Raw genomic sequence first — 27,888 nt, forward strand, 5'->3', positions numbered from 1 at the left:
AGAAATGTTGATTATTCTTTTTACCCATATGGGATATATCTTCCTAATGCATTAATTTCAGTAGTTATGAACACTTGATGCTCCTAGTTCATATGAATTAGCTAGGTGGGGTAAAAATACCCTGAAAAGCCCAACTAACTATAAATGAAACTTAGCATTTTTTAATTTCTGCAAATTACAGCAACTGAAATACTTTTAATAGGTCTGGTTCAATCAGGTTATGATTGCTTTGGACAAACCCATCCACGATTATAATCTATTTCAAACAAACAGCAAGCTAGAGAATTGAAATTAAAATAGTGCACATCAATCCATCAACATGTAAGCCAAAAATCAAAGTGGAAAGATGACATATATTAATGCCAGAATAATAGGAAACTGCAAAGAAAAAACAAATTGAGTTGTAAGGGAAGGAATTCAAACTTTCCATCTTTGATGGATGCTCTGGAAGCATATGTGAAAATATGTCAAGTATTTTAATTTTAGTTTGTTTGGTCCTCCAAATATTCTGAAACTCCATTTAAATTGACACTGGGGTCTTGACATCTTCACCACCTGAAATTAAGTAGAGGAGCAAGGATCATATTTTAGTGTGAAGGATATGTAGTCAGATGAATGGCTGCTCCAGCCACAGTTTAGAGTGTGTAAAGTGGGATAGAAGTGAGAGCGAATATAGAGGCTAGGATAAAGAAATCTGAAGATAAGGGTGTGAACTCAGTGGATCAGACTCATATTAAATATTAATTATCCAGTTGTTCTGTTTCCAGTGATTAGACAGATTTAAAATTGTCTCCCATTTATAGAAACAAGTGAATAGCAGCATAGAAAAGAGCTTGTAGGATGTCACAGCTGTCCAGAAAACTGCCTTCTAGTAGATTACTGGAACTGCTGAGACATCACAGAGGGGAAGAGACAGTGGTTCCATTTAACTTGGCAGTAGACATTGTCTTTGACAAGGTTCTGCATGATAGACTGATTAGCACAGTTAGATCACATGGGATTCAAGGAGAGCTTGTCAATTGGATATGAAATTGGCTTGATAGCGGCAGACAACGGATGGAGGTGGAGTGTTGATTTCCAGACTGGAAGCCTCTGACCAGTGGTATTCCAAAGGGATCAGTGCTGGATCCACTGTTACTTGTCATTTATAGAAACAATTTAGATGAGAATTCAGGAGGAATGATTAGTATGTTTGTGGATGACACCAAAATTGGTGGTACAGTTGATAGCAAGGAAGGTTATCTGAGATTACAAAGGGATTTTGATCAATTAGACCAATGGGTTGAGGAGGGGCAGGTGGAGTTTAATTTGAACAAATGTGAGGAATTGTATTTTGGTAAAGCAGACAAGGGCAGGTCTTATATAGTTAATGGTGGGCCCCTGGTTAGCACTGTCAAACACAAAGACCCAGGATTCAGGTACATAGTTCTTCGAATGTTGTGTCACAGGTAGTCAAGGTGGTTAAAAAGGTGTTTAGCTTGGCTGGTCTTCTTTGCTCAGACCATTGAGTATAGCAGTGGGGACATCATGTTTAGGTTGTACAAGATGTTGGAGAGGCCATTTCTGGAGTACTGAGTACAGTTCTGGTTGCCCTGCTCTAGAAAGGATAACATTAAATTGGAGCAGGTTCAGAAAAGATTTACTGGAAATACAAGGTTTGAGTTATAAAAGTAGGCTGCACATGCTGGGACTTTTTTCACTGGAACATAGGAGGTTGAGGGGTGACCTTATACAAGTTTATAAAATCATAAGGGTCATAAATGTTCTCTATCATCTACTGTAATGATGTGACCAAAATATTGTACTTGTTTCTCTTTGTAATGCTCTAATTTACTCTTTGGTCCAGCCATTTCCAGCACCTCATCATAAGCCTTTTTTGATTGCACTGAATATGTAAAATATCCTCCTACACGTCCCCATCCTGAATCCTTGTAGTTTTTATCAGTAGTCTTTTTATTTATTGTCCATGTCTCCAAAACATATGATTTCATTGAGACAATGTAACTCAAAGCATAATGCAGGTTGATGGACAAACTATTACCATGCTTAACAATTGGTAACAGCATTGTCTGATCATTAGGGTCAATTTGGCCACCCTTCACAGAGGGCTTCAAACTTCTTCCCCGAAACATTGGCCATTAGAGTTAGAAAAATAGGACTAGATAGGGAGATGTGTTTCGGTCATCCAGAGAGTGTTCAATCCATCAAAAGTGATTAATCAGGTGTTTTCCTGTGAACCTGGTCGTAAGAAGCTCAACACTATCAGTGGTCCTATTTAATCTGGGGGATATCACAAAGATTTTGTTGATGAAATATCTCTAGCACTGTTATGTGTCATGATACAGTCTAGGTCTTACCTCAGCACGAGAGCATGGTGGCAATATTGCTCTGTAGACCAGGACATTTGCTGATTGTGGAGATTTGGTTGTCAAACACTCACTGCCAGAGTTTGCAGAAGACTGTACTGACATAGCACAATCTGACATTGGATCATGTCATCAATGGTGGTATTTGAGAGAGGCAGCTGCCAGTGTATGGGAAGTGCTCAACTTATTCCAGAGATTCTCCTTCAACACACATGCAAAATACATTATTTGGCCGAAGAGATGTGTGTTGATATTAGAGGTTTGTTTCAGCAAAATTCAAGGATTGATTGAGGTTTTTGTATGCCAAATTTAAGGTGTTATGCAGAAACTAGATCTTGTTTTTTAAAAGTTGTCAATTTAGTTTTGGCATGGAGGCAACTGGGGTTAAAGTGTTTTCCATCAAGACAAGATTAGAAGTCAAACGACACCAGGTTATCGTCCAACAGGTTTATTTGAAATTACAGGCTTTCGAAGCATTGCCCATCTTCCTTTCCCATTACACCTCCAAGATTTCTATATTCCCAATCCATCCCTATTCTTCTTTCCTGACTGCTCTAGTCCTATTACCACCCTATTCCTCCTTTTGTCAGCTGGAAACTCCTCGGTGCAAGAAGTCAATGTCACATTTGTAAAAATTCCTGACAGGAGCCTCAGATGGGAGGTTAGCTTCTGTGCTGAACAGGGCTATGCACACAACTTTCCGTAGTTTCTTAAGTCTTCAGGCACAGCATTTGCTGTAACATGCTGTTATGTACCCAGATAGACTGCTTTCTATTGTGGATCTGTCGAAGTTGGTGACGGTCCTTATGGATATGCCAAATTTCCTAAGCTGCCTGAACAAGAGGAGGCCTTCTTGACCGTCACATCTACGTGGGAGGCCCAGGACAGATTGTTAGTTATCGTCACTCCTAGGAAGTTAATGCTCTCGACCCTCTCCACCTCAACTCCATTGATATAGATGGGGGTGTGGGGGATGGGGTCCTCCACCTTTCTTCCTGAAGTCAATGATCAGTTCTTTTGTTTTGCTGACACTGAGCAAGAGATTGTTGTCACTGCACCACGACACTGACCCCTCTATCATTTGAATGGCATGATGAGACTCTCTCTAGTAAGTGGCACAAAGCCCATTTCCTGGTGTTTACATTTCATCATGACCTATTATCGTCTCACTTACGTGGAGTTTTTACACAACTAGAAAGTTGTGTGAAAGAAACAAGTAGGTGTCTATTCCTGGCATGCAAGTCAGAGCAGTTACATGATGGCTCCAGCTCACTGCTTGCTCCTCCAGGCCTCCCCATCTTCGGGCATGCTCCATGGGTATTGACTACCTGCAACACCTCGCTGTCCACAGAGAGTGGTACTGGACTTGCACCAGCCATATCATGCCATCATGGCTGATCTCCCACCCATTGAGAATACAGTTCTCCACCTCAATACTGAATCTCAAAAGTCAGGTGTCTACACAACTCTAAAATTTCTTCGAGTTCTGACTGCAGAGTTATCCAACTGTTCATCATCTCTCATGAAGCCCCAAATTACTTAGGCACCTACTGACTCAAAATTTCTTCCTGAGTTCTGATGAGACAGAGCCAGTGCTATTAATCATCTCCCAAACATTATAGCTTCACGTGGAGCCCACCTCCAACTCAGTCTGTCTTCTTTGCCAACTGATTGTGACTTTGCAACTGTTCTTCAGTGAACTCTCTGCTGTGATTTAATGAAAACCTTGCAAACTGCCCCACTCTTATTGCTAGACTGAACCAAATGCCGTGACCAGTAGTAAGGCATGAAGGTAGCAATCCCTCGGAATGATCTGTTCTCTGAATGCTCCAGTGCTAACTCAGCGCTGGCTCTGACTGCACAAATTTTTATCCAACACCATTGGGTGGTCTAGCTCTGATAACTTCAACATACAGGAGGTCTTTCTGCATGTGACCATTTTCCATTCTGCAGGAATGCCCTGTTGAGTGACATCTCACAGTCTGTATACTTGTATGAGACATGCTTATCACATAATCACTATCTCGGCATGTGCCTTGTTAGGTATAAGTACTCATAATTCATCTTACTCTGGGATCACTTGAAGAATGCACCTCTATTGCAATTGGAAGCTAATGTTAGCCCAGACACTTATATGCCTATGAACATTTTGTTTACATCTAACTGTAATAAATGTCATCTGGATTCTTCAACACCAGAATCTCCACACCCAGCTTCTTATATTACTGAGAGTAACATAGCATTGCTGCATCAGGTAAAATGCTTTTTCAGTTGCAAATTCACACCATGCCCAGTCCATCAAAGCTGCATCTGCTTGTTTGTGCAAAACACTTGGGAGCTCTGCCTTTGGAGATGGCTGCTGCAGTTATGATTGCCAGATGTACCATAATCCGTCACATACAGCAAAGATGCCTGAGGTCAGAAAGAACAAATTACAGGCATAAGAGAGATGGTATAAGAGTCTATGCAGCTGAGTTGCTTTGTGGGTAACTAGTGCAGTATCCTAAATGTGAAAAAGTTCTCTGATCAAGATGGGATGTGTCTTCAGCTTCATTTTCAATCTTAATGAATTGTAAAGTTTATTGTCTTGCCCAGTGGTTAACTGGGTTACTTATCCACATCTGCAGAGAAGGTATAGCTTCAGAACAGGGAAAAGAATCTAAAAGAGAGTTGGGGCTAGGGTACAGCTTTGTTTCATTCCACCCCTCACCCTGAAACTGTTGCAAGCAAAAGGAGTAGATGAGGCTGAGAAGTTTTGGTGAATGATTTTTTTTTTCCTATATGTTATAGAGTCCTGGCATCGAACTCGTCTGGTATCACCTTCACATCCATGCCTATTTCTTTGGACAAGAGTCCTCTCCCTGTCCCACAGACCCATTCACCCACCTCCAACACTCTCCCTCCACCTGGATCCCTCCTTCTGGCTGTTTACCTGCACTCGACCTGTTCATCAAGTACTGTCAATGTGACATTTACCACCTCAATTTCTCTGCACGCGCTCACCCCTCCCCACCTGCCCCCAGTCATTTGAACCTATCTCTTTGTGAACTGATTGCACTCCATGCTCTTGGATCCAACCCTGGCTTTGTAATTAAGCCGGCCGAGAAGGGTGGTCCTGCTATTATATGGTGGTTTGAACTCTACATTGCAAAGGCTGCATGCCAGCTCTCAGATACCTCTTCCTATCTCCCACTGAACCATGATCCCACCATGGAAAACCAGGCTATTATGTCCACTGTGGTCACTAATTTCATCTCATGTGGTGTTCTTATAGAGTCCTGCCATTCTAAAGGTGTCATATGCCTTAGTGAAATGTAGGAAGATAAGGTAAAGGCTTTTACCATGTTCTTACATTTCTCTAGCAGTTGGAATATGTTGAACATAGAACAAACGTAAAAATTGAAACATACAGCATAGGAGCAGGCCCTTCAGCCCACCATGTCTGCCCTAACCCTGATGCCATTCTAAAATAATCCTATCTCCCTGCACATGGTCCTAACCTAATAGGCATGGGGAATAAGTTTAAATTCATTTGTGTTATAGTCTTTGATTTAATTATTTGCTTGCATTTTTACATTAATTGACATTTGTATACTAAATATAGTCAAAAAGAGAAACTGTTTGCAGTGCTAGAAGAGTAAGTAATCAGAGAACCCGAATTTAAGCAATTAAGGAAAAACCAGAAACAAGAAGAGGGGAAAAGGACTTCAATTAAATTGTGATGAGTCAAGTGAAGATAACTCAGAACTTTGTCCTGGCAAAGATGTCAGCCGTTCCAGCTGGCAGAAGGAAGCCCACGACTAAAAAAGTTCCGGATTGGTAATTCCAGATTCACCAAACTTGTGCACTCTTGTCATATGCTAATGCCAAGTGATCGGAGTGGAGTCAGGTCATGCTAGAGTGCAAAATATGTCTTGTCAGTGTCCTGAATGAATACACTCCAAGAATTTTTTTTAATTGATGCAATTGGACTGTTTAACTGTCTTTTACCAGATTTCTTTTTTAATATACAAAGGTGAAATGATGGAAAGTGAAGAACTTGTCATTATTATGGCCTGCGTCAACTAGGATGGCACTGAAAAATTGTGATAAAAAATCCAGGATGCCCCATTGCTTTGCAAGGTTAAGACACTACTCAGACTGTACGGGGTTACATTCCACCCAAATGACATGGAGCATTTCTGAGGCATGGACCAGGAAAGTGGATAAAATGAATCAACAGAAAGAAAAGATTGTTATCATCCTGATGACCCTGAAGAGCCGATGAAAGCCCAATACTCACCTGCCTGTTTCCCTAGTTGAAGCTGCAAAGGCCACAGAAATGCTTTGGGGTTTCGTACTGTAACACAAAAACATGGAAAACATGTTGTAATAAAATGTGAGGCTGGATGAACACAGCAGGCCAAGCAGCATCTCAGGAGCTCCTGAGATGCTGCTTGGCCTGCTGTGTTCATCCAGCCTCACATTTTATTATCTTGGAATTCTCCAGCATCTGCAGTTCCCATTATCTCTGAAAACATGTTGTTACTGCAGCCAAACATGATAGCCTCCTCCAAAGACAGTATGCTGAACGGAAAAAGATTACCAAGTTTTCCAGACTTCTTCTGTACTACATATCATAAGGAATGAACAAATCAAGAAATAAAGACATTTCTCATGTATTTACTGTGTCATTTGCATTTTTAACATACAATGCGTTGGTGCACAAATTGGGTTACACAACAGCTTCCTTTATTGGTGATAATGGGAACTGCAGATGCTGGAGAATCCAAGATAACAAAGTGTGGAGCTGGATAAACACAGCAGGCCAAGCAGCATCTCAGGAGCACAAAAGCTGACGTTTCGGACCTAGACCCTTCTCCCATCAACAGGCTCCCTTTGAATCAACTTATCACAAATTTCATTACGTACAGTAATTTGTTCTAAGAAAATACTTCCTGAGATGGTGGTGAAAGCATATTCAGTAACAACTTTAAGAAGGAAATTGGAAAGGTGTCTGAATGGGAAACATAAGCAGGGTGAAAGAGAAAGGATTGGGAAGTGCAAGTGTAATTGAATAGCTCCACCAAAGATCAAACACAGGCACAAACGGCTGAATAACTGCATCATTCAACTGTGGTGGTAAAGTTTTTTTTATTGAATATGCTTAGGAGAAGGGGTAATATTTTAATTTTTTTTTAGTAAAGCATTTTCACCTGCAGTAGTTTGATTACTTTGAAGGGGTCTGACCTGTTAGAAATTTAATGAATAATAATAAGGGGAGGTGAAGGCCCAATGGTACTATTACTAGACTATTAATGCAGAGACCCAGCTAATGTTCTCAGGACCCAGGTTCAAATCCTCTCCTGGCAGATGGTGGAATTTGAATTCAATAAATATCTGGAATTAGTAGTTCAATGATGACCTCAAAACCAGTCAATTGTCAGGTAAAACTCATTTGGTTCACCAATATTCTTTAGAGAAGAAGCCTGTCTGGTGGTTGATAATTAACTGCCTTCTGGGCAATTAGGAATGGGTAACAAATGCTGACCTGGCCAGTGGCATCCACACCCCATGAATGAATTTTAAGAAAGCTACGAGTGAGTATCAATCTATATTTGTTTATATTTGGGGGGAAAAACCAGTAACTGACAAGTTTTATATCAAATCCTTTGCTTTTTTAAGAGTTTGCTTCAATTTTGATTTTGTCATGTCTATGAGTATCTATGTGAATACTTCTGTTGTCTTCTGCTGCAGGTTTTTTCCACTGATGGTTCAACACCACTTGTGTCACAACTGTGAGGATTATAAGATTATCCTGTACCGTGTTCAGGGTTGTATCTTTTAGTTTTTGGGACTGTATTTGTAAATATAGGCTAAATTACAAGTAGTCATGTGACCTGAATGGCTTTTTGACAGACTAGGTGTTTAATTGACAGAGATCGCTGAAGAAGATAGTAGTTTATTTTGTTGGAGGGAGGTTCAAGGTATTTATGGGTAAAATGACACCAACTTCTCTCTTTTTAATCGGAAGTGAAAGGAAGTTGAGTTTGACGATAACAAATCAAGTTTTCTTGGGTATAAAGCTAATTTTGCACTGGAATAGGAAGAACAGGAAGCCACTTTGATATCAGGTTTCAGACTTTAAATCTAAGTTTCATGAGCAGTTGTTGCAATTTTACCTTTTGTGGTCTGTAGGCAACTCATAAATAAGCACTAACAGGTAGAACCACCTTAAAACAGAAAAAAAACTGATTCTATTGTGCTGCATGCAGAATGCAGTTGGAAGTTTAAGCTCAGAATGGTGGCCGAGTTTGAGAGTTATCAATAAAGTTATACCCATTTCTAAAGTAGAAATGGCTACAAAAAAAACAATGTTTAGTCAACAGTATTTTCAGTCATTTAAACATCAATTTTTAAGATATGAAACATTGATGTGGTATTCTCAGTTATTAACTGGAAAATTTCAATTTTTCTAAAAACTTTAACTCACCCTAGAAATCACAATAACTGGGGGTCTATAGTTTGTCCTGACTCCCCTGGGCAATTCTACATGAAATCTATGTAGCTATACAATCGTAGATTGATAATGCCCTTAACATAATCAAAAAAAGTTCCAACACACTTTCCTGGAGCATTACAAGATGAAATATGACACCAAGCCACATAAGGAAATATTAGGACAAATTAACCAACTTTATTTGAAGTAGGGTTAAAGGAAGAACGTTAGATAGAGAGGAAAAGACATATTAAAAGAACACTGGTGTCTAAGGCCTCGGCAACTGATGATTCCATGAAAAACGAGAATTAGAGGATGTCTTGGAGAGTTATATATAAGAGGTACTTGCATGTTTATAGTGCCTTTCACAGTCCCAGGATATTGATATATATACACACGCAACAGGAGGGGGTGTTGTAATATATTAAGCACAACAGCCAATTTGCACGTAGCAATCTCTCACAATCAGGGATATGATATTGACAAAATAATCTGCTTACAGGGTTAGGATTGTGGGATAAATACTGACAACAACCAAATTAGAGATCACATCCTGTTCTCCTTCCAAGTGGTATAATGAGGTATTTTATGTCTGAGATCTCGGATTTTGACTTGAACATCTGTTTTCAAACCATTCATGCATGTCAAAAAAGCGAGGGTCTTAACACTGACCCCTGTGGAGCATCGCTTTCAACTCATCTCCAGTTTGAGAGATCCCCACCTATACCTCCCCTCTGCTCCCATCAGTCGCAAATATTTCTAAATTGCTGACCAACCTACCATGTGGCCCCATATCAAATGCTTTCTGAAAATCCAACTAACATGCACAGCAGTACGCCCATCCACTGCCTTTGTCATCTCGTCAAAGAACGGAATTAAAATTATCAGACACGATCTGCCCTTGACAAAGTCATGTTGACTATCTAGTAGTAGCTCCTTTTTTAAAAAAGTGCATATTTATCTTATCCTGTATTATGGCCTCAATTATAGCCACTTGACCGTCATTCCCAACACTTGTTGGCCAATATTTCATCCTGAAGTCATGCTGCTTCCGCACTAACTTATAAAGTCAAAATACTCATTAACGAAATGAACAATGCTTGAATGTCAACAAAAACAGACTTGTTCCCTGTCATTTTTCAACATTTTCATATTGAGTAAACAGAAATGCTAAATGCAAAAGACAAGAAAACTCAATCTTTTTAAATATTCCTTACCCATGTTGCCCAAAGCAGTGTTCTGGCGATTCATGCTCAATTCCTGGAGTGTCCAGACCTATCATGGAGAGTTGACAATCCTAATGAATTCAGGAGGGGGGTCAAGTAATCTCAGTGCTAGTGTTAGTGATAATGGGAACTGCAGATGCTGGAGAATCCAAGACAACAAAATGTGAGGCTGGATGAACACAGCAGGCCCAGCAACATCTCAGGAGCACAAAAGCTGACGTTTCGGGCCTAGACACTTCATCAGAGAGGGGGATGGGGTGAGGGTTCTGGAATAAATAGGGAGAGAGGGGGAGGCGGACCGAAGATGGAGAAAAGAAGATAGGTGGAGAGGAGAGTATAGGTGGGGAGGTAGGGAGGGGATAGGTCAGTCCAGGGAAGACGGAGGGGTCAAGGAGGCGGGATGAGCTTAGTAGGTAGGAGATGGAGGTGCGGCTTGGGGTGGGAGGAAGGGATGGGTGAGGGGAAGAACAGGTTAGGGAAGCAGAGACAGTTTGGACTGGTTTTGGGATGCAGTGGGTGGAGGGGAAGAGCTGGGCTGGTTTTGGGATGCAGTGGGGGAAGGGGAGATTTTGACGCTGGTGAAGTCCACATTGATACCATTGGGCTGCAGGGTTCCCAAGCGGAATATGAGTTGCTGTTCCTGCAACCTTCGGGTGGCATCATTGTGGCACTGCAGGAGGCCCATGATGGACATGTTCGCAATAAACAACTGCACCTCCCAGTTGCAAACCATTTCCACTCCCACTTCCATTCTTTAGATGACATGTCCATCATGGGCCTCCTGCAGTGCCACAATGATGCCACCCGAAAGTTGCAGGAACAGCAACTCATATTCCGCTTGGGAACCCTGCAGCCCAATGGTATCAATGTGGACTTCACCCGCTTCAAAATCTCCCCTTCCCCCACCGCATCCCAAAACCAGCCCAGTTCGTTCCCTCCCCCCCCCACTGCACCACACAACCAGCCCAGATCTTCCCCTCCACCCACTGCATCCCAAAACCAGTCCAACCTGTCTCTGCTTCCCTAACCGGTTCTTCATCTCACCCATCCCTTCCTCCCACCCCAAGCCGCACCCCCAGCTACCTACTTACCTCATCCCACCTCCTTGACCCCTCCGTCTTCCCTGGACTGACCGTCGGCACAACATTGTGGGCTGAAGGGCCTGTTCTGTGCTGTACTGTTCTATGTTGAATCCCCTCCCTACCTCCCCACCTATACTCTCCTCTCCACCTATCTTCTTTTCTCTCCATCTTCAGTCCGCCTGCCCCTCTCTCCCTATTTATTCCAGTTCCCTCTCCCCATCGCCCTCTCTGATGAAGGGTCTAGGCCTGAAACGTCAGCTTTTGTGCTCCTGAGATGCTGCTTGGCCTGCTGTGTTCATCCAGCCTCACATTTTATTGTCTAAGTGCTAGTGTTCCTGCTGCTGGATTAAAAGTTCCCCGGTTCAAGTCCCATCTGCTCCATAAGTATGTAATAACGTCTCTGACAAGGATGATCAGAAAATATCTACAGTCGATAGGCCTTGATATAACACTTTACCCAAAAAGACTCTCTGACAGTGCTGCACTCCCTCAGTAATGCAGTGATAGCCTAGACTTGGAAGCTGACGTAATGGGGACAATATAAAGAGAAAGAAACTTTGTCCCTGACAAAGAAAACGATCGCACCAGCAGAGAGAAATCAAACCACTGCAAAAAGTGCACATGCGCGTAACTACACCGACGACAAACCCAATAGCGTTTTACGCCATTGCGCATACAGACGTCATGGCGCTGTGGTTTCCAGGCGACTTCAAGCTGCGCGGTGACGGTTAGCTGTCCACCCTTCCCGGCCTCGTTTCGGGGTGGGAGGGGCCTACTCGAAGATGGCGGTCCATTTACAGAGGACCATCGTTGCTCGGACTAAGAAGCCTACTGCATCCGTGATTTTCCTGCACGGGTCAGGTTAGAGCTCGGTAATTTGTTTCATGATTGTACAAGGCCTGCAGATCTGGTGGAGGAAGTGAAACCCTCCACCCAACCTCGTCGGGCTGAGGCTGCCCACTGCTGCTATTCATATCATGTACTTGGAGATCCGAACCACCTGTCAACTGTTTAATGTCAGAAAAAGTCTGACCAGTGAATGCTGCCGAGCAGTTAAACAGCCACTCTTGAATCTCCACCCCTCTCTCTCTCCCCCTCACTCCAAACTCACCTCCACCGAACACGACCTCCTCCATTCCAATCCGAACCTCACCATCAAGCCCATGGATGAGGGGGGATGCTGTAGTGGTATGGCCCACTAACCTTTGCATCACCAAGTCCGGGCAACAAGTTTCTGACACCTCCTCCTATCGCCCCCTGAATCATGACCTCACGCCTCACCACCAAACTTCCATCTCTCAGACCGTTCATAACCTCATCATCCCAGGTGACTTCCCACTCACAGCCTCCAAGCTCATCGTTCCCAACTCTGCACCACCCATTTCCATCTCCTTCCAAAAATGCACAAATCCGACTGCCCCAGCTGACCTACTGTCTGTGCTTGATTCTGCTCACCTAGACTCTTTTTTCTTTCCCACTGTTCCAGGAATTGCCCACTTATGTCCAGGACAGAACCTACAATCTCCACCTCCTCTAAGACTTCCAATTCCCTGGCCCCCAATACCTCACCTTCCGCACAGATGGCCTAAAAGCAGTCTGCTTCTTCCTCTCCCACAGGCCCAACAGTCCCCCTTCACCGATACTCTCATCTGCTTAACAGAACTTGAACTTGCCCTTAACAAGTTCTCCCTTAACTCCTTCCACTTCCTACAGACTAAAGGGGTGGCCATGGGAACCCGCATGGGCCCAAGCTATGCCTGCCTTTTTTCCTTTTCCATTGCTACACTGACGCTATTCGGCACCTCTTCCTCCACTACATCAATGACTGTATCAGCATTGCTTCATGCTCCCACAAGGAGCTTGAACAGTTCAACAACTTTACTAACACCTTTCACCCCAACCTCAAATTCACCTCCAATACCTCCTTCCCCATCCTGAACTCCTCCCACTTCATCTCCATTTCTGTTGACCGCCTCAAAACTGACATCAGTTTCAAGCCCACCGACTCCCATGGCTACCTGGACCACACCTCCTCTCAGCCAGCCTCCTGCAAGAATGCAATCCCTTACTCCCAATTCCTCTGCCTTTGCCTTGTCTGCTCACAACATGGTGCTTTCCACTCCTGAACGTTCTAGGTGTCCTCCTATTTCTGGGATGGTAACATCCTAACTCTGGTGTTCGAAAATGTCCTCAACTGCATTTCTTGGCACTTCCCACACTGGTGAGCTCACATCCCCTCCCGTCCCCCACAACAAAAACAGAATCCCTCTTGTCCTCGCATATCACCCCACCAACCTCTGCATCAAATCTATCATGCTCCACCACCTACAATCCGACCCCACCCCTATCTGCATTTCATATGCATCGCTCTCTCCACCACTCCCTCATCAACCCCCCACCACACCTGGCACCTTTCCTTGCCACTGTGTGAGGAGTTACATCTATCCTACACCCCCCCCCCCCCCCCCCCCCCCCCCCCGGCCAACAGCAAACCTTTCATTATCAGATAGGGGTTCACCGCACATCTATCAACTTGGTCTGCTGCATCTGCTGCTCCCTACATGGCCGTCTGTACATCACTGAGACCAAGCGTAGACCATTTCGTGGAGCATCTGTGCTCTGTATGTGACAAACAACAACACCTTCCAGTTGCCAACCATTTTAACTACCCTCCTGCTCCCTGGGTGACATGTCCATCTTGGGCCTCCTCCAGTGTCACAATGATACCACCAGCAAACTGGAGGAGCAACGCCTTGTATTCCACCTCAGGAGCGGACAGCCCGGTAGCCCAAACATGGAATTCACCAGTTTGAAAATCTCCCACTCCTGGCCTCATCCCATTTCCAGCCCTGTCTCTCATCCCTGCCTCCATGACCTGACACAGCCTGTCCATCTTCTCTCCCATTTATCTGCCCCACCCATCCCACTGATCAATCTCCACCACTCCCTACCTGCACTCGCCTATTACCATCCCACCTACTTTTCCCAGCCTCACCCGTCCTCTCTATTTATTTCCCAGCTTCCCTCCCCCTCCCCATTTATGAAGAAGGGCCCTGATCTGAAATGTCGACTTTCCGGTTCCTCTGATGCTGCCTGGCCTGCTGTGTTCCTCCAGCTCCATACTGTGTTGACTCTTGAATTTTGCCAGTTTTCACACACAATTTTCAACGTGTTTGTACCTCTCTCCCACCTGTTCTTTGAAGACACTGATTTAACATTGTAATGCTTCTCTGCTCAGGGATTTGCTTACATTGGTACTTTATCGCAGCAGTAGGCATGCTCAACGTTTTGATGTGGATTGTTAAACATTCACTTTTTAATCCAGTTCCAAGTCCTCTTTCCAATGCCCTCCATACTTCTAATACACTGTGCTAATGTAGAACTGTAGAAAATTGAACACTGAGAATTATTGATAGTGTGAGTGATTTATTAAGATTGCTTTCTACTAGTTATTCCATTTCCAAATAGAAATGTCTTCTCCTAAAGGCATCATCTTGGAAAATGTTTCAACCGTCAAGCATAAAAAAGCAACAAAATGTGATTGGTTCAAATATTTTTCCATTAATTTGTTGGTGGCACGTATCAAAGGAATTGTTCAATAATTTGCAAATAATAATAGTGAAAGTCCAGTGTCATACATCAACACATACGTCATAGCGAAATACAAGGAGCATCCGAGCAGATTGTCAACTGACCAGGATCTGCACAAGGCAGAGAGTCGGGGTCAAGGGTCTTTTTTCAGGAAGCGTGTTAGTGACTGCAGTGGGCTGTGTTGGACAACAACTATTCACATTACCCATTTACAATCTGGATGAAGGAGCTGAGCGCATTGATGCTAAATTTGCACATGACAAATTTAATTGGAGGGGCAAATAATTGAGGAAGTGTGGAGGCTGCAGAAGGACTTGGACAGGCTAGGACAGTGGGCAAAGAAGTTGCAGATGGAATACAATGTGGGAAAGTGTGAGGTTATGCACTTTGGTAGGAAGAATAGAAGCAGAGGGTGATGAGTGTATAGAATGAGCTGCCAAAGTGGTGGAGGCTGGTGCAATTACATTTAAAACTCATCTGGATGGGTACATGAATAGGAAGGGTTGAGAGATAAGCGCCAAATCCTGGCAAATGTGTCTAGATTAATTTAGACTGCCCGATAGGTATGGATGGGTTGTACCAGCGGGTATGTTTCCATGCTGCACAGCCCTATGACTCTCTATACTGTTTTCTAAATGGGGAAAGGCTTTGGAAATTTGGAACACAAAGGGAATTTGAAGTTCTATTTCAGGCCTCTCTTAAAGTTAACATGCAAGTTAAGTTGACAATTAGGATGGCAAATGCAATGTTAGCTTTGATTTCAAGAAAACCAGACTGCAAGCGCAGAAAGGAATTACTGTGGCTGTACTTGGTCAGGCCACATTTGGAATATTGTGAGCATTTTGGCCTCCATATCTAAGGAAGGATGTGCTGGCCTTGCAGGGGGTCTAGAGGAGATTTCCCAGAATGACCCCAGGGAACAAAGGACTCACATGAAGAGTGGTTGAGGAATCTGGATCTGTACAATTGGAGTTTAGAAAGATGAGAGTCAATCTGATTGAAACTTACAGAACTGCAGAAACGTATTTAAACTTAATTAAGAAACTTACAGGAGCTAGGATAGAGTGGCCATGGAGAAAATGTTTCCACTGCTAGGAGAAACTATGACCTGAGGGCACAGCCACAGAGTGAGGGGGCAATTCTTTAGAACCAAGATAAGGAATGCCTTCTGCCAGAGGGTAGTGAATATATGAAAATGATTGCTGCAGAAGACAGTGGAAGACAATTCATTGATTACATTTATGATAGGAGGCACAGGCAATTGGTACACTAACTGGAAAGAAATAGTTACTTGGTTCAAAACCACAGCTTACAGCAACAGATGTGGGAAAATAAATTGGCTTTCACCAGTCATTGGATATTTTACTGAAGAGCAAGACGTACAATCTACCCTTGCAGCAATCCAAAGGTTTCTGCCAGTCTAATTTATATCCAAAAAATCTTGACCTTCCAAGCAGAGAATTCTTGTCAGACTGATACCCTTTGTCATTTACAATGGTCACAATGCTGCAGACCAATCAATATACTGTTGCTAGCTGAATCACACAGTGTCCATCCTCTGGTTCCATCCCATTTACAGACATCCAGCCCTGCTTCTTGAACAAAGCAGCAGTGTAAGCACAGCTGATAATGGGAACTGCAGATGCTGGAGAATCCAAGATAATAAAATGTGAGGCTGGATGAACACAGCAGGCCCAGCAGCATCTCAGGAGCACAAAAGCTGACTTTTCGGGCCTAGACCCTTCATCGGAGAGTCTAGGCCTGAAACGTCAGCTTTTGTGCTCCTGAGATGCTGCTGGGCCTGCTGTGTTCATCCAGCTTCACATTTTATTATTATAGTGTAAGCACAGCTTCCAGTTTCAGTAACTTGCTTTTAAAATTGCAGTGATTCCTTCTACAATCTTTGATTTTAAAACAGTACAGTTTCAGTAACAATTCATAATCAAAAATACATAAGCATAAAAGATATTTTGTATTTTGGAAGTGATATACCATGATGTACAGCTGTAAGCCTGTCAGCATTGATTCCAGATTCTGTGACATCACATGGTAGCAGGTTTAAAATTAGTGACGAAACTTCCTGTTTTGCTCCTATTTACAGTCTTCTCTGGGGTGAAGTATCTGCACTTGCCAAGTTAAACAGTACTTGGACAAAATGCAGAAGACAGCAAAGGGACAGAATGGGTTTTGGGTTGAGGATATCAGCATCCTCAACAAAAGTAACTCGGTAGCATCACTACTACCCAAGGTGGCTGAGTCCCAAACACAACTTCTAGATGTGGAAATTAGTGAAAAAATTAAAATGAAGGAAAAACAAACTTGACTGCATTCTAATGGCACAGATATATTCTCCATGACAGCATTGAGAGTGGTGACCACCACATTGTAACTGTCAAGACAAAGTCCCATCTTAACACTGAGGGCACCTTCACTTATGTAAGCTACAGTTTCTTTAGGTGTGTTGGCAATCACTAAAGTCCAGCGCTTAATTATCTTTACAACAGTAATCTTCCCAGAACTAAAAATTGCCTCTAAAATGAAACATTAATAAGATGTTAACAACAAACTAACTGGACATCCCCAAATTCAGGCTTAGACTGGTAAAAAGCAAGTAGTATTCAGGCCACACAAGTGCTAGGTAATGACTGTCTCTAATACGATCTTACCATCTGTCTTTGACATTAATGTAATCCTAACTGCCCACCTTTTCAGATGTCATCATTAACCTAGTTAGGTGTCTAGTCAACCGCGTAAATATTGTGGTTACACTGCCAGATCAGAGGCTGCCTATCTTGTGAAGAATTCCTCAATTGCTTTTTCACACCGTCCTAAGCGCAAGTCAGGAGTGTGACAGGATGCTTTCCACTTGCTTGGATGAGTGCAACTCTAACAATACTCAAGAAGATCAACACCCATCCAAGATAAAGCAACCTACCTGATAGGCACCGAGTAACCACCTTTAACATTCACTGTTTCAATCATTGGTGAGTTACATCTGCATCTGAAGGACAGAGTGCAACAACTTATACGGCTTCTTTGGCAGTACTTTACAAAACCCGAACTTCTGACACATGGGACAAGTCCTGCAAGCACTTGGGAACACCATTCCTTCCATGCTCCTCTCAGGCAAATGCGCACTGTCCCGACTTGGAAATGTGTCGCTGTTCTACTGCTGTCATTGGATCAAAATTCTTGAACTCTAGAGCTGTTGAGGATTCCTTCACTATGTAGATGGCAGCGATGTTCAACAAGGTAATATTCACCTTCTCCAGGACCATTAGAGATGGCTAATGAATGTTCGCCATGCTAGCAATGCTCACATACTATAAGTGATTTTTTTAAAGTGGTACTCCAAGACTAACTTGATTAAAAAGACAAGCTTGCATGTTGCCAAAAAAAGCAAACATGAGGATAAGGAGGATTTTAAAAATCAACAAAACGTTGGTACAGGGTGAAAATAGAATGTGAATGGACGTACAATGTACACATTGTAAGACCTTTTAAAAAGTGTGTAATAAAGAAGTGATTAGTTAAAGTAAACTTTGGATTCCTTAGAAACAGGGAAAAACTGTGAAAAGGAAACAGAGGAGATGTTAAACAAATATTTTGGGTTTGCCTTCACAGTGAAGGGTACAAAGAACAAACCATAAAGTGTAAGGAACCAAGACTGTCAAGGGAATCAGGTTGCATGTGCTTTCAGACTGGTAGGGAAATGGCAGAAACTTATCATAAAGAACTATCAGAGTGCTTAGAAATTCATTGCAATTAGGCATTGTCAAAATGCAGTTGACAACTTTAACAAATGTATTAATGATCTTTAGGGTGTAACTATCCAAATAGATAAAGGGATGTATTTGGGTTTTCAGAAGGCATTGATAAGGTGCTACACAGAAGGTTGATGCGCAAAATTAAGATTCATAAAATTGGGAGTAATATATTAGCGTGGTTGAAGATTGGTTAACTAACAGAAAACAGCAAAAATAGTTAAGTTATTCTCAAGGTGGCAAGTTGTAACTGGTGGAATTCCATAAAGATCCATTCTTGGGCCTCAGCTATTTACAATTAGTATCAATGACTGCGATGAGGGCATCAAGTGTAATGCATTCATGTTTTTTTACCGTTACAACACTGTAGTGTCATGGAAACAGACCTTTCAGTCCAACTCCACACCTGCATTATCTTGTGCCCATCACAAAATACTTGGCACTGTTGGCCCCTCTGGCAGATGGCGTTAATGGTTCCACTTTAAACCTGGCTATGCACCAGGTTAAACACTGCCAGCCAGGAGTAGTTCTTCACAGTACATGTAGTGAGAGGGAAACAAAAAAGAGCAGCTTGTGAGGGCTTGTATAGATGACAGTTCATTCAAATAGATGCTCATGGTCACAAATGTACAGGCCGTTCCCAGTTTACAAACTCTCATACTTCCAAGCACAATATCATACAGGTGTGTCATTTTAGCAATCTGATATACGAGCACTTCCTGTACTTATAAATAGCTTCTTTACATTGTCCATTTACATTTTCAGACTGTGGCGGCAATGTGCCTTGCCTATCTGGAGGAAAAGGCATTGAGGATGATAAACACTCAACCATCTTTATTCTTCCACATCTTTAGGAGAGTTTAAGCTGTGCCCTCATGAGGTGCAGGCAACTCATCAGTCTCTGTGGGTTGCTGCTGGTCCTAGACATGTTGGTACATCTTATCCTCCTTGATTTCTCTGCATCTTTGATGCATCATGGCCTCTGCAACAATTGCCATTACTGTGGCTAGATCCTGTGTTGGGCATGTTTCATTGAACCTCTGTGGGGAATATTTGAACCAGAACAGGTTGCAGAGACTGCGAGAAATACTGCATCGGACAAACAGGAAGGAAACTAACAACAAGAGTACATAAACACCAACTGGCTACAAAAAGACACGACCAATACTCACTCATCTCAATCCACATGGATAAGGAGACCCATGACTTCGACTGGGACAACACCAAGATCCTGGGACAGGCTAGGCAGAGACAAGCACGAGAATTCCTGGAAGCATGGCGCTCCATGAAGCATGCTATTATAAACATATTGAACTTGACCCCATATACATTCCACTCCAAAGGAAAACCGGAAGTGAGGCAATCCATCTCAACAGACCCCAGAGTTTAAAAACTAGGTGGGAAAACACACCAACTATTCATCGGAGGCTGCACTGAGGATGTTACCAAGCATGGTAACAAAATGTCTGCGAAACAACAAACCAGCTCGGCGAGTCAACCAATGACAACTCTGTTAATCCCATCATAAGTGTGAGCTTCCACATGTTCCCAACAGACTTTCATTTACATCTTACAACATTACCTCCTGAACCCTGGGCCCAACAGCTACGCCATGCCAGATCAACGTAATGTGCTATCTCTCTTTCCGATTCCTGCAGCAAGGTCACAGTGTGGCTTTCTGTACCCTCTGCACCTGCAATAATCCATGTACTATTGTCTGTCCAGCCCAACCACCCCCACCCCAAAAATATGTCAAGTTCCCTCCCTTCATAATTTTTCCCCATCTGCTTCCAATTCCCACAGTTGACTTCTCCAGTTCCTTATCACAATTGTGGCCCTTGATGATGATCCCCTTTCACTTTTGGTGAGCAGACCCCCATGATTGGCTGTGGCCCACCCTCTGGAACAATGGAAGGACAGCCCTGACTGATTTGTTACTGGACCACTGACTTTTATCTGTGCAGCTCCCTGACTGAATTCCCATGAATCCCTGTACTAGTTGTACTTGACCTACAGGACTGACGATGGCCCACTCCCCCAAAAAAAGTGATATGGAACTCCTAGCGCCACTGGTATTTTTAAGGAGAGCATTGCAGAAGGTAATCGATTTTATTTTTAACAGCTCTAAACTATTTCCCTTCTTTAGGAGTATGTGTTTTACACATTTAGCTTCAGCCAAGATTTTTGCAAGCCTGAAACCAAGGTGACTGTCTTCAGGCGGTAGGTGTTTCCCTGAAGCCAAAACAAAATCCACTAGTGGATACTCCTATTTGAAACCTAATGCACAAATGTTTGTTCACTTGTAAAACTATACCCAAAGAAAGCAAAATCTTAAATACACTTCAGGAAATCGATCTCTTACTGTGCAAGTCAGTTACTAAACCCTTTCTTGGATGCAGACTGGATAGGAATATATACATAAATCACATTCCTTACGTCATCAATGCTGGACTGCGTGCCATTATGCAGGTGTTGATCTGAGCATATCACTAATCACCCAAATTAATGTGCTGAGGACAGTGTCCAATTATTTTGTGTAGCTCCTATCTATCTGCACACGGGAACAGTGTTCTACTGAACAGTACATGAGAAAAATCCGAACAGTAATAAGTATGCATGCACTGGATCCCAGCTAGTAGCTGCTAGTTTCTGGATATTGTTTACTGTGTGTTTTTTGGTCTTTTGTGAAACCCTTTTACAGGTGTTTGTGGTTTTTTTACGGTTACAATTCAGGTTGACTCCAAGTCACCTGGGCATGTTCATTCCTGATTGGTCTGCTGCAAGAAAGGGTCTGAAATTTGCTGATAGTCACTGAGTTGCTGATGTGGAAATTAATGATCAGTTTAGTTTGGGTGGAGATGCCAGTATTTCACATATTACTTTACAAATGCTGTTGCTGAGTTCTGCTTTTTTGGCTGTTCTCCTTTCACATGTTAGTAGCTTGAACATTGCATACTGTTCTATACATTTTTGTGTCTTTTAGGTGATACTGGGCAAGGTATAAGAGCATGGATAAAAGATGTTCTGAATCAAGATCTGATATTTCAACACATACGTATAATTTATCCAACAGCACCTTTAAGGTATTTAAAAATACATGAAAATAGATGTTCAATGCAAGCTTGTTTAAAATTCATTAAGGCTGAACCATATTCTCTCAACCAGAATTGAAAATACAAGAAATAACATTTTGTTTATGAGGGAGACTGAGTTATAAATACTGTTCTGTTTTATCGGAATCATAGTAAATTCACAAGATTATCAGAACTGTTTTTTGACCTCGCCTTTCAACAGCTATTTTGAGAATGAATATTCAAAGTTTCAAATATTCAACCTTTTAGAGTCTTCTGAAATCTGCTATAGAAATGCTTATTTAACGATTCCCGTGCATTTCTCACAGGGAATTGCAGCTTATATTCTCTGTACTTCTGATTCTCTCCAGTTCCAATCTGACTTGGTCTCTCTTACTTTCTTTCTTGAAATGCATGTCTTTTGACCTTGCTGTTCCTCTTTTTTTTGGGTTGGAATTGGTTTGCCTCCCAAAATCCATCCATTTCTACCCTTTTGTTCCCTTTACAAATTCAATTATACTGAATAAAAACCGAAAGAACTACAGATGCCGTAAATTAGGAACAATAACAAAGTTGCTGGAAAAGCTCAGCATGTCTGGCAGCATCAGTGAAGATAAAATCAGAGTTAATGTTTTGGGTCCTCAGAAGGAAGGGCCACTGGACCAGAAATGTTAACTCTGATTTTTTTTTCTTCACAGATGCTGCCGGACCTGCTGAGCTTTTCCAGCAACTTCTGTTTTTGTTCAATTATGCTGAAGTTAGAATCAAGAAGAGGAAGCCTGCTCCACTATTACCGTCTGTAACAGTTCCATTTTCCATACGCTCTCTTTATTTTGATTCCGTCATGATTCATTCCTCCCTATCACACCCCAGCACTCACCACTACCTTACATCTGTTAATCTCATAATACTCACCTTCCCTCACATTTGCCTTTCCTAAAATTCCTTTACTCAACCTTTTGCCCCTCACCAATTTTAGCACCTCAGTTGCAACCCCGTCCATCTGCTTGCAAGCCATCACTCTGAATCCTTTGCTGATTTGCCTCAAATCACTCATCTCTATTCTTCATTCTCCACCCATTTGCTTGCCTTTCCATTATTTATTCCCTATCACTTACTCCTCTGTTATTTCTTGCTTCCTCTCTTCCTGCACAGCACTGCTGTCTGTAATTTAGTTTCCTATTCACACACCTCCATTCGTTGACATGCCAGTTGATGTGTGCAGTTTTCCAGCAGCCACACAGATGAGGGGGCAATGCCCCACACTGTCTGCTCAGCCTAACTCCTGTTGCCCATTCAGCCCCAGTCATTTACCAATGCCACTTCATTTATTGTAACCTCTGTCATTTGCCCCCACTGATGCTTAATCACCTGCTACCACGTCGCTCACTCACCCAAATGCCTCCTTTTGCTCACTCACATTCGTCCCTGTTGCTAATCTGCCAAAACAACCCTCTCCTTCCCTCACCTGCTGCATCTCCTTTTGGTCACTGGGGACCCCTTTCACATGACTTTGTCAGCTACGTGTCTCTATCTCCCCTCCGCACATCCCTCCCATTATCTGCTCACCATCCCATCCCTCATCCGCACACGCCCGTATCATTCACCCCTCACTCTCTTTGTGTATTGCTACCCCATCCACCATTAGTTGCCATCCTCCTGCCTTATTGCAGTTGCTTGCCCCACTTCTTAGCTCTGTGCTCTCTTTCTTTTTCAGACTCTTTTCCTTGAAGCAGAAGAATGGGAGCAGGAAACAGTTGGTTCACAGTAACAGGCTAGTTTAGATTTATAGATTCAGCACAACCAATGTAATCAGTTACATAAACAAAAGTTGTTGGAAAAGCTCAGCAGGTCTGGCAGCATCTGTGAAGAGAAATCACAGTTAACATTTTGGGTCCAGTGACCCTTCCTCAGAACTGATGGTAGCTAGAAAAATGCCAGTTTATATGCAGAAAACTAGTTAGTTTTAGGGTTAATGTGTTTATAATATTGTTAAAGTAAACACACATGTCAGCTTTATATTTATGTTTTCGTACCAATTTGTAAAACATGGCTGGTTTATCTTTTTCTCACTTTGCGTTGTTTTTGAAGTCTTTGGTTTAGATTGTGATTCTTGCAACTTTACTAACCTAAATTTGCTTTGTGCTTGTAACTTGCTTTTATTTTCATTTTTTCAGATCCTATACACCAATGAAGCAATCTATGTCAAATGTGTGGTTTGACAGATACAAAATTTCCATAAACTGCCCAGAACATCTTGAATCAGTAGATTCAATGTGCCACGTATTGGGTAGCTTTGTGGACGAAGAGGTGAATGCTGGAGTTGCAAAGGACAGAATAATCTTAGGTAAAATATGTTATCAATTTTCCCAGCATTTAAAAAAAAATGCGCAGTAATCTGAGAATCTACCTTTCCTTTCCATTCCTGTTTCCTCTCTGCTATCCTTCTATCAAACATATTTATCCTGGTGCGGTGACTGGATTTTATCACAGGTTCACCGTCTAAAAATAAAGATGCATATGGTTGATCATATCCCTTTGCACTTAAAACCTTGGTCATTTCATTTAGTTTTTGGAGCCAATCAATTTTTTCAATCTCCTGAGCAAAGAAGATTGTTTTACTTTAGAAAATATGTGTACTTTTCTAATCATTCTGCTTCTAACATGATTTCTTGTCTGATACTGGGTAAACCTAATACCATTATTTCAACTCTGGTGAGAGAAAATACACCATTTCAGTGGATTGGTAAATCTTGCACTGTTGTAATTTCACTCAAATGGATCTAGTGGTTTTTAACATTTATAGCAAGTGATAAATTAAACCAAGAGTAATATGCTTTTGATTTTGCCTTTTAGTTTGCTGTCAGACAGACCAAAAACTAACCACCAGCCAGATACAACCTTTAACATGAAATTATTTTGGCAGATGTATACTCTTGTTTATTATCCATACTGACAAATATAACTGGTATTACTTATATGATGTTGTACATTGGTGCTGCAATTAAAACAGTACTATTTATACACACAGTACCATGGACATTGGAAAGATATAATCACTGTGTACGAGGCGAAAACATATCCCAATAGTTATGTTTTATCTGATTCAAACATTTTGCACAGATGCTAAGCAGTAAAGCTTAGATGTTCACTGAAATGTCAAACTAGTTGACATACTATTGCGAGGGACAGTGCATTATAAGCCTGGATCACTTCTGGACATGTGAAATTTGTAACTTCTAGCATTGTTTTTAAAACAGGGCTGATACAGAAGCCAAGAATCTTTTTATTAATTCTGTCATGGGATGTGGGCATCACTGGCTGGCCAGCATTTATTGCCCGACCCTAGTTGCCCTTGAGAAGGTGGTGGTGAGCTGCTTTCCTGAGCTGCTGCAGTCCCCCTGCTGTAGGTTGACCCACAATTCCATTAGGGAGAGAATTCCAGGATTTTAACCCAGTGACAGTGAAGGAATGACAATATATGTTCCAAGTCAGGATGGTCAGTGGCTTGGAGGGGAAATTGGACGTGATTACGTACCCATACTTCTGCTGCCCTTGTCCTTCTGGATAGAAGTGGCCGTGTGTTTGAAAGGTGCTGTCTGAGGATCTTTGGTGAATTCCGGCAGTGGATCTTGTAAATAGTATGCACTGCTGCTACTGAGCATTGATGATGGGGGGATTGGATGCCCATGCAATCAAGCGGGCTGCTTTGTCCTGGATGGTGTCAAACTTATTGAGTATTATTGGGGCTGCACTCATCCAGGCGAGTGGGCAGTATTCCATCACACTCCTGACTTGTGCCTTGTAAATGGTGGACAGTCTTTGGTGGGACGTGGTCAGGAGGTGAGTTTCTGGCCAATGATAACCCCCTGGATGTTGATAGTGTGGGATTCAGTGATGGTGACGCCATTGACTGTCAAGGGCCAGAAGTTACATTATCTCTTGGTGATGGTCACCGTCTAGCATTTATGTGTCAAGAATGTTACTCGTCGCTTGTCAGCCCAAGCCTGGATATCACCCACATCTTGGCGCATTTGAACATGAACTGCTTCGGTATCTGAAAAGTTAGGAAGGTTGCAATCAATGGCTAACATCCCCACTTTTGACTTTATGCTGGAGGGAGGGTCATTGATGAAGCAGCTGAAAATCATTTGGCTTAGGACACCACCCTGAGAAATTCCTGCAGAGATGTCCTGGAGCTGAAGTGACTGATCTCCAACAACCAATACCTGACACTTTGTGTAGGTATGACTCCAACCACCAGACAGTTTGCCCCCTGATACCCATTGATTCTAGTTTTGCTGGGGCTCCTAGATGCCACACTCAGTCAAACGCAGCCTTGATGTCAGAGGCCGTCACTCTCGCCTCACCTCTGGAATTCTGTTTTTGAACCGAGGTTGCAATAACATCAGAAGCTGAGTGGCCCTACTAAAACCCAAACTGGGTATCACTGAGCAGGTTATTGCTGAGCAGATGGTGTTTGATTGCATTATTGATGACGTCTTCCATCACTTTACTAATGATTGAGAGGAGACTGATAGGGCAGTAATTGGACAGTTTGAATTTGTCCCGCTTTTTATGTCCACAGTTGGGCAATTTTCCACATTGTCAGGCATATGCTAGTGTTGTAACTGAACTGGAACAGCTTGGTTAGGTGAGCAGCATTTTCTGGAGCACGTCTTCAGTAATGTTGCCAGAGTGTTGTCAGGGCTTGTAGCCTTTGCAGTATCCAGTGTCTCCAACCATTTCTTGATACCACATGGAGTGAATCAAATTAACTGAAGACTGAAATCTCTAATACTGGGGTCAACAGGAGGAGGCCAAGATAGATCTTTCACTTGGCACTTCTGGCTGAAGATTGCTGCAAAAGCATCAGCCTTATCTTTTGCACTAATGTGCTGGTCTCTTCCATCATCGAGGATGGGGATATTTACAGAGCCTTCTCATTCAGTGAGTTGTTTTACTGTCCACCACCGTTGATGACTGGATGTGGCAGGATTGCAGAGCTTAGATCTGATGCATTGGTTTGGAATTGCTTAGCTCTGTCTATCACTTGCTGCTTATGCTGTTTGGCATGCAAGTAGTCTTGTTTGGGGGCTTCACCAGGTTAACACTTTATTTTCAGGTGTGCCTGGTGCTGCTCCTGGCATGTCCTCTTGCACTCTCCGTTGAACGAGGGTTGATCCCCTGGCTTGGTGGCAATGGTTAAGTGGGAGATATGCCAAGCCACGAGGTTACAGATTGTGTTGGAGTTCAATTCTGCTGCTGTTGATAGCCCACAGTGTTTCATGAATGCCCAGTCTTGAGTCGCTAGATCTGTTGGAAGTCTGTCCTATTTAGCATGGTGATAGTGCCACACAACACGATGGAGGGTATTCTCAATACGAAGGTGAGACTTGGCCTCCGCAAGAATTTGTGGTGGTCGCTTTCACTCATACTATCATGGGCACATGCATTTGTAACTGGCAGATTGGTAAGGATGAGGATAAGTATGTTTATCCCTCTTATTGGTTCCCTCACCACTTGCTGCATACCCAGTCTAGCAGCTATGTCGGTTAGGACCTGACCAGCTCAATCAGTAGTACTGCTGCCAAGCCTCTCTTAGTGTTAGACTCTTGGTGAAATCTCCTAGCCAGAGTACATTTGGTACCATTGCCATACTCAGTGCTTCTTCCAAGTGTTATTCAACTTGGACGAGTACCAACTCATCAGCTGAGGGAGGATGGTACATGGTAATTAGCAGGAGGTTTCCCTGCCCATGCTTAACCCGAAGCCATGAGACTTCATGGGGTTTGGAGTCAATGTTGAGGATCCCCAGGGCAACTCGCTCCCAACTGTATACCACAGTGCCACCACCTCTTCTGGGTCTTTCCTGGCAGTGATATAGGACACATCCGAGGACGGTGAGACATGGCATATCTAAGGATCGTGATGATGGTGTCTTGGGACACTGCCTGTAAGGTATAATTCTGCGTGTATGACCATGTCAAGCTGTTGCATGACAAGTCTGTGAGACAGCTGTCCCAACTAGACCCCAGATGTTAGTAAGGGGGACTTTGCAGGGTCAACAGGGCTGTTTCTGCCATTGTTTTTTCCGGTGCCTGGATCAATGCCTAGGCATCTGGTTTCATTTCTTTGTTGCAATTGGTACAAGATAATGGCTTGCTAGGCTATTTCAGATTGCAGGTGAGATTCAACCACATTGCTGCACGTCTGGAGCCCCATGTAAGCCACATGAGGATGGCAGATTTCCATCGCTGAAGGACATTAGTGAGCCAGCTGGGTTTATTCAACAATCAACAATGATTTA

The 27,888-nt window shown here is 42.7% G+C and overlaps 1 protein-coding gene and 1 long non-coding RNA gene across 4 annotated transcripts in view; one reads left to right on the forward strand and one right to left on the reverse strand.

Annotated features, from left to right (window-relative positions):
• Positions 1–2,798: 2,798 nt before the first annotated feature.
• On the reverse strand, positions 2,799–10,282 carry LOC125454790 (uncharacterized). Its single transcript, XR_007248101.2, has 3 exons — positions 10,062–10,282; positions 6,649–6,705; positions 2,799–4,778 (listed from the first exon to the last, which is right to left on the reverse strand). It is a non-coding gene; the product is annotated as an uncharacterized LOC125454790 (long non-coding RNA).
• A 1,561-nt stretch (positions 10,283–11,843) lies between these two features.
• Positions 11,844–27,888, forward strand: part of lyplal1 (lysophospholipase like 1) — a 73,851-nt gene continuing 57,806 nt past the window's right edge. For all 3 annotated transcript variants that reach the window (XM_048535996.2, XM_048535998.2, XM_048535995.2), the window contains exons 1-3: positions 11,844–12,013; positions 21,491–21,590; positions 23,756–23,925. In XM_048535996.2, the coding sequence (XP_048391953.2) occupies positions 11,935–12,013; positions 21,491–21,590; positions 23,756–23,925 (349 nt within the window). In that variant the 5' untranslated portion in view covers positions 11,844–11,934. The remainder of the gene's footprint in view (positions 12,014–21,490; positions 21,591–23,755; positions 23,926–27,888) is intronic.

Source organism: Stegostoma tigrinum, chromosome 9 (assembly GCF_030684315.1).
Source record: "Stegostoma tigrinum isolate sSteTig4 chromosome 9, sSteTig4.hap1, whole genome shotgun sequence".
Taxonomy (NCBI): domain Eukaryota; kingdom Metazoa; phylum Chordata; class Chondrichthyes; order Orectolobiformes; family Stegostomatidae; genus Stegostoma; species Stegostoma tigrinum.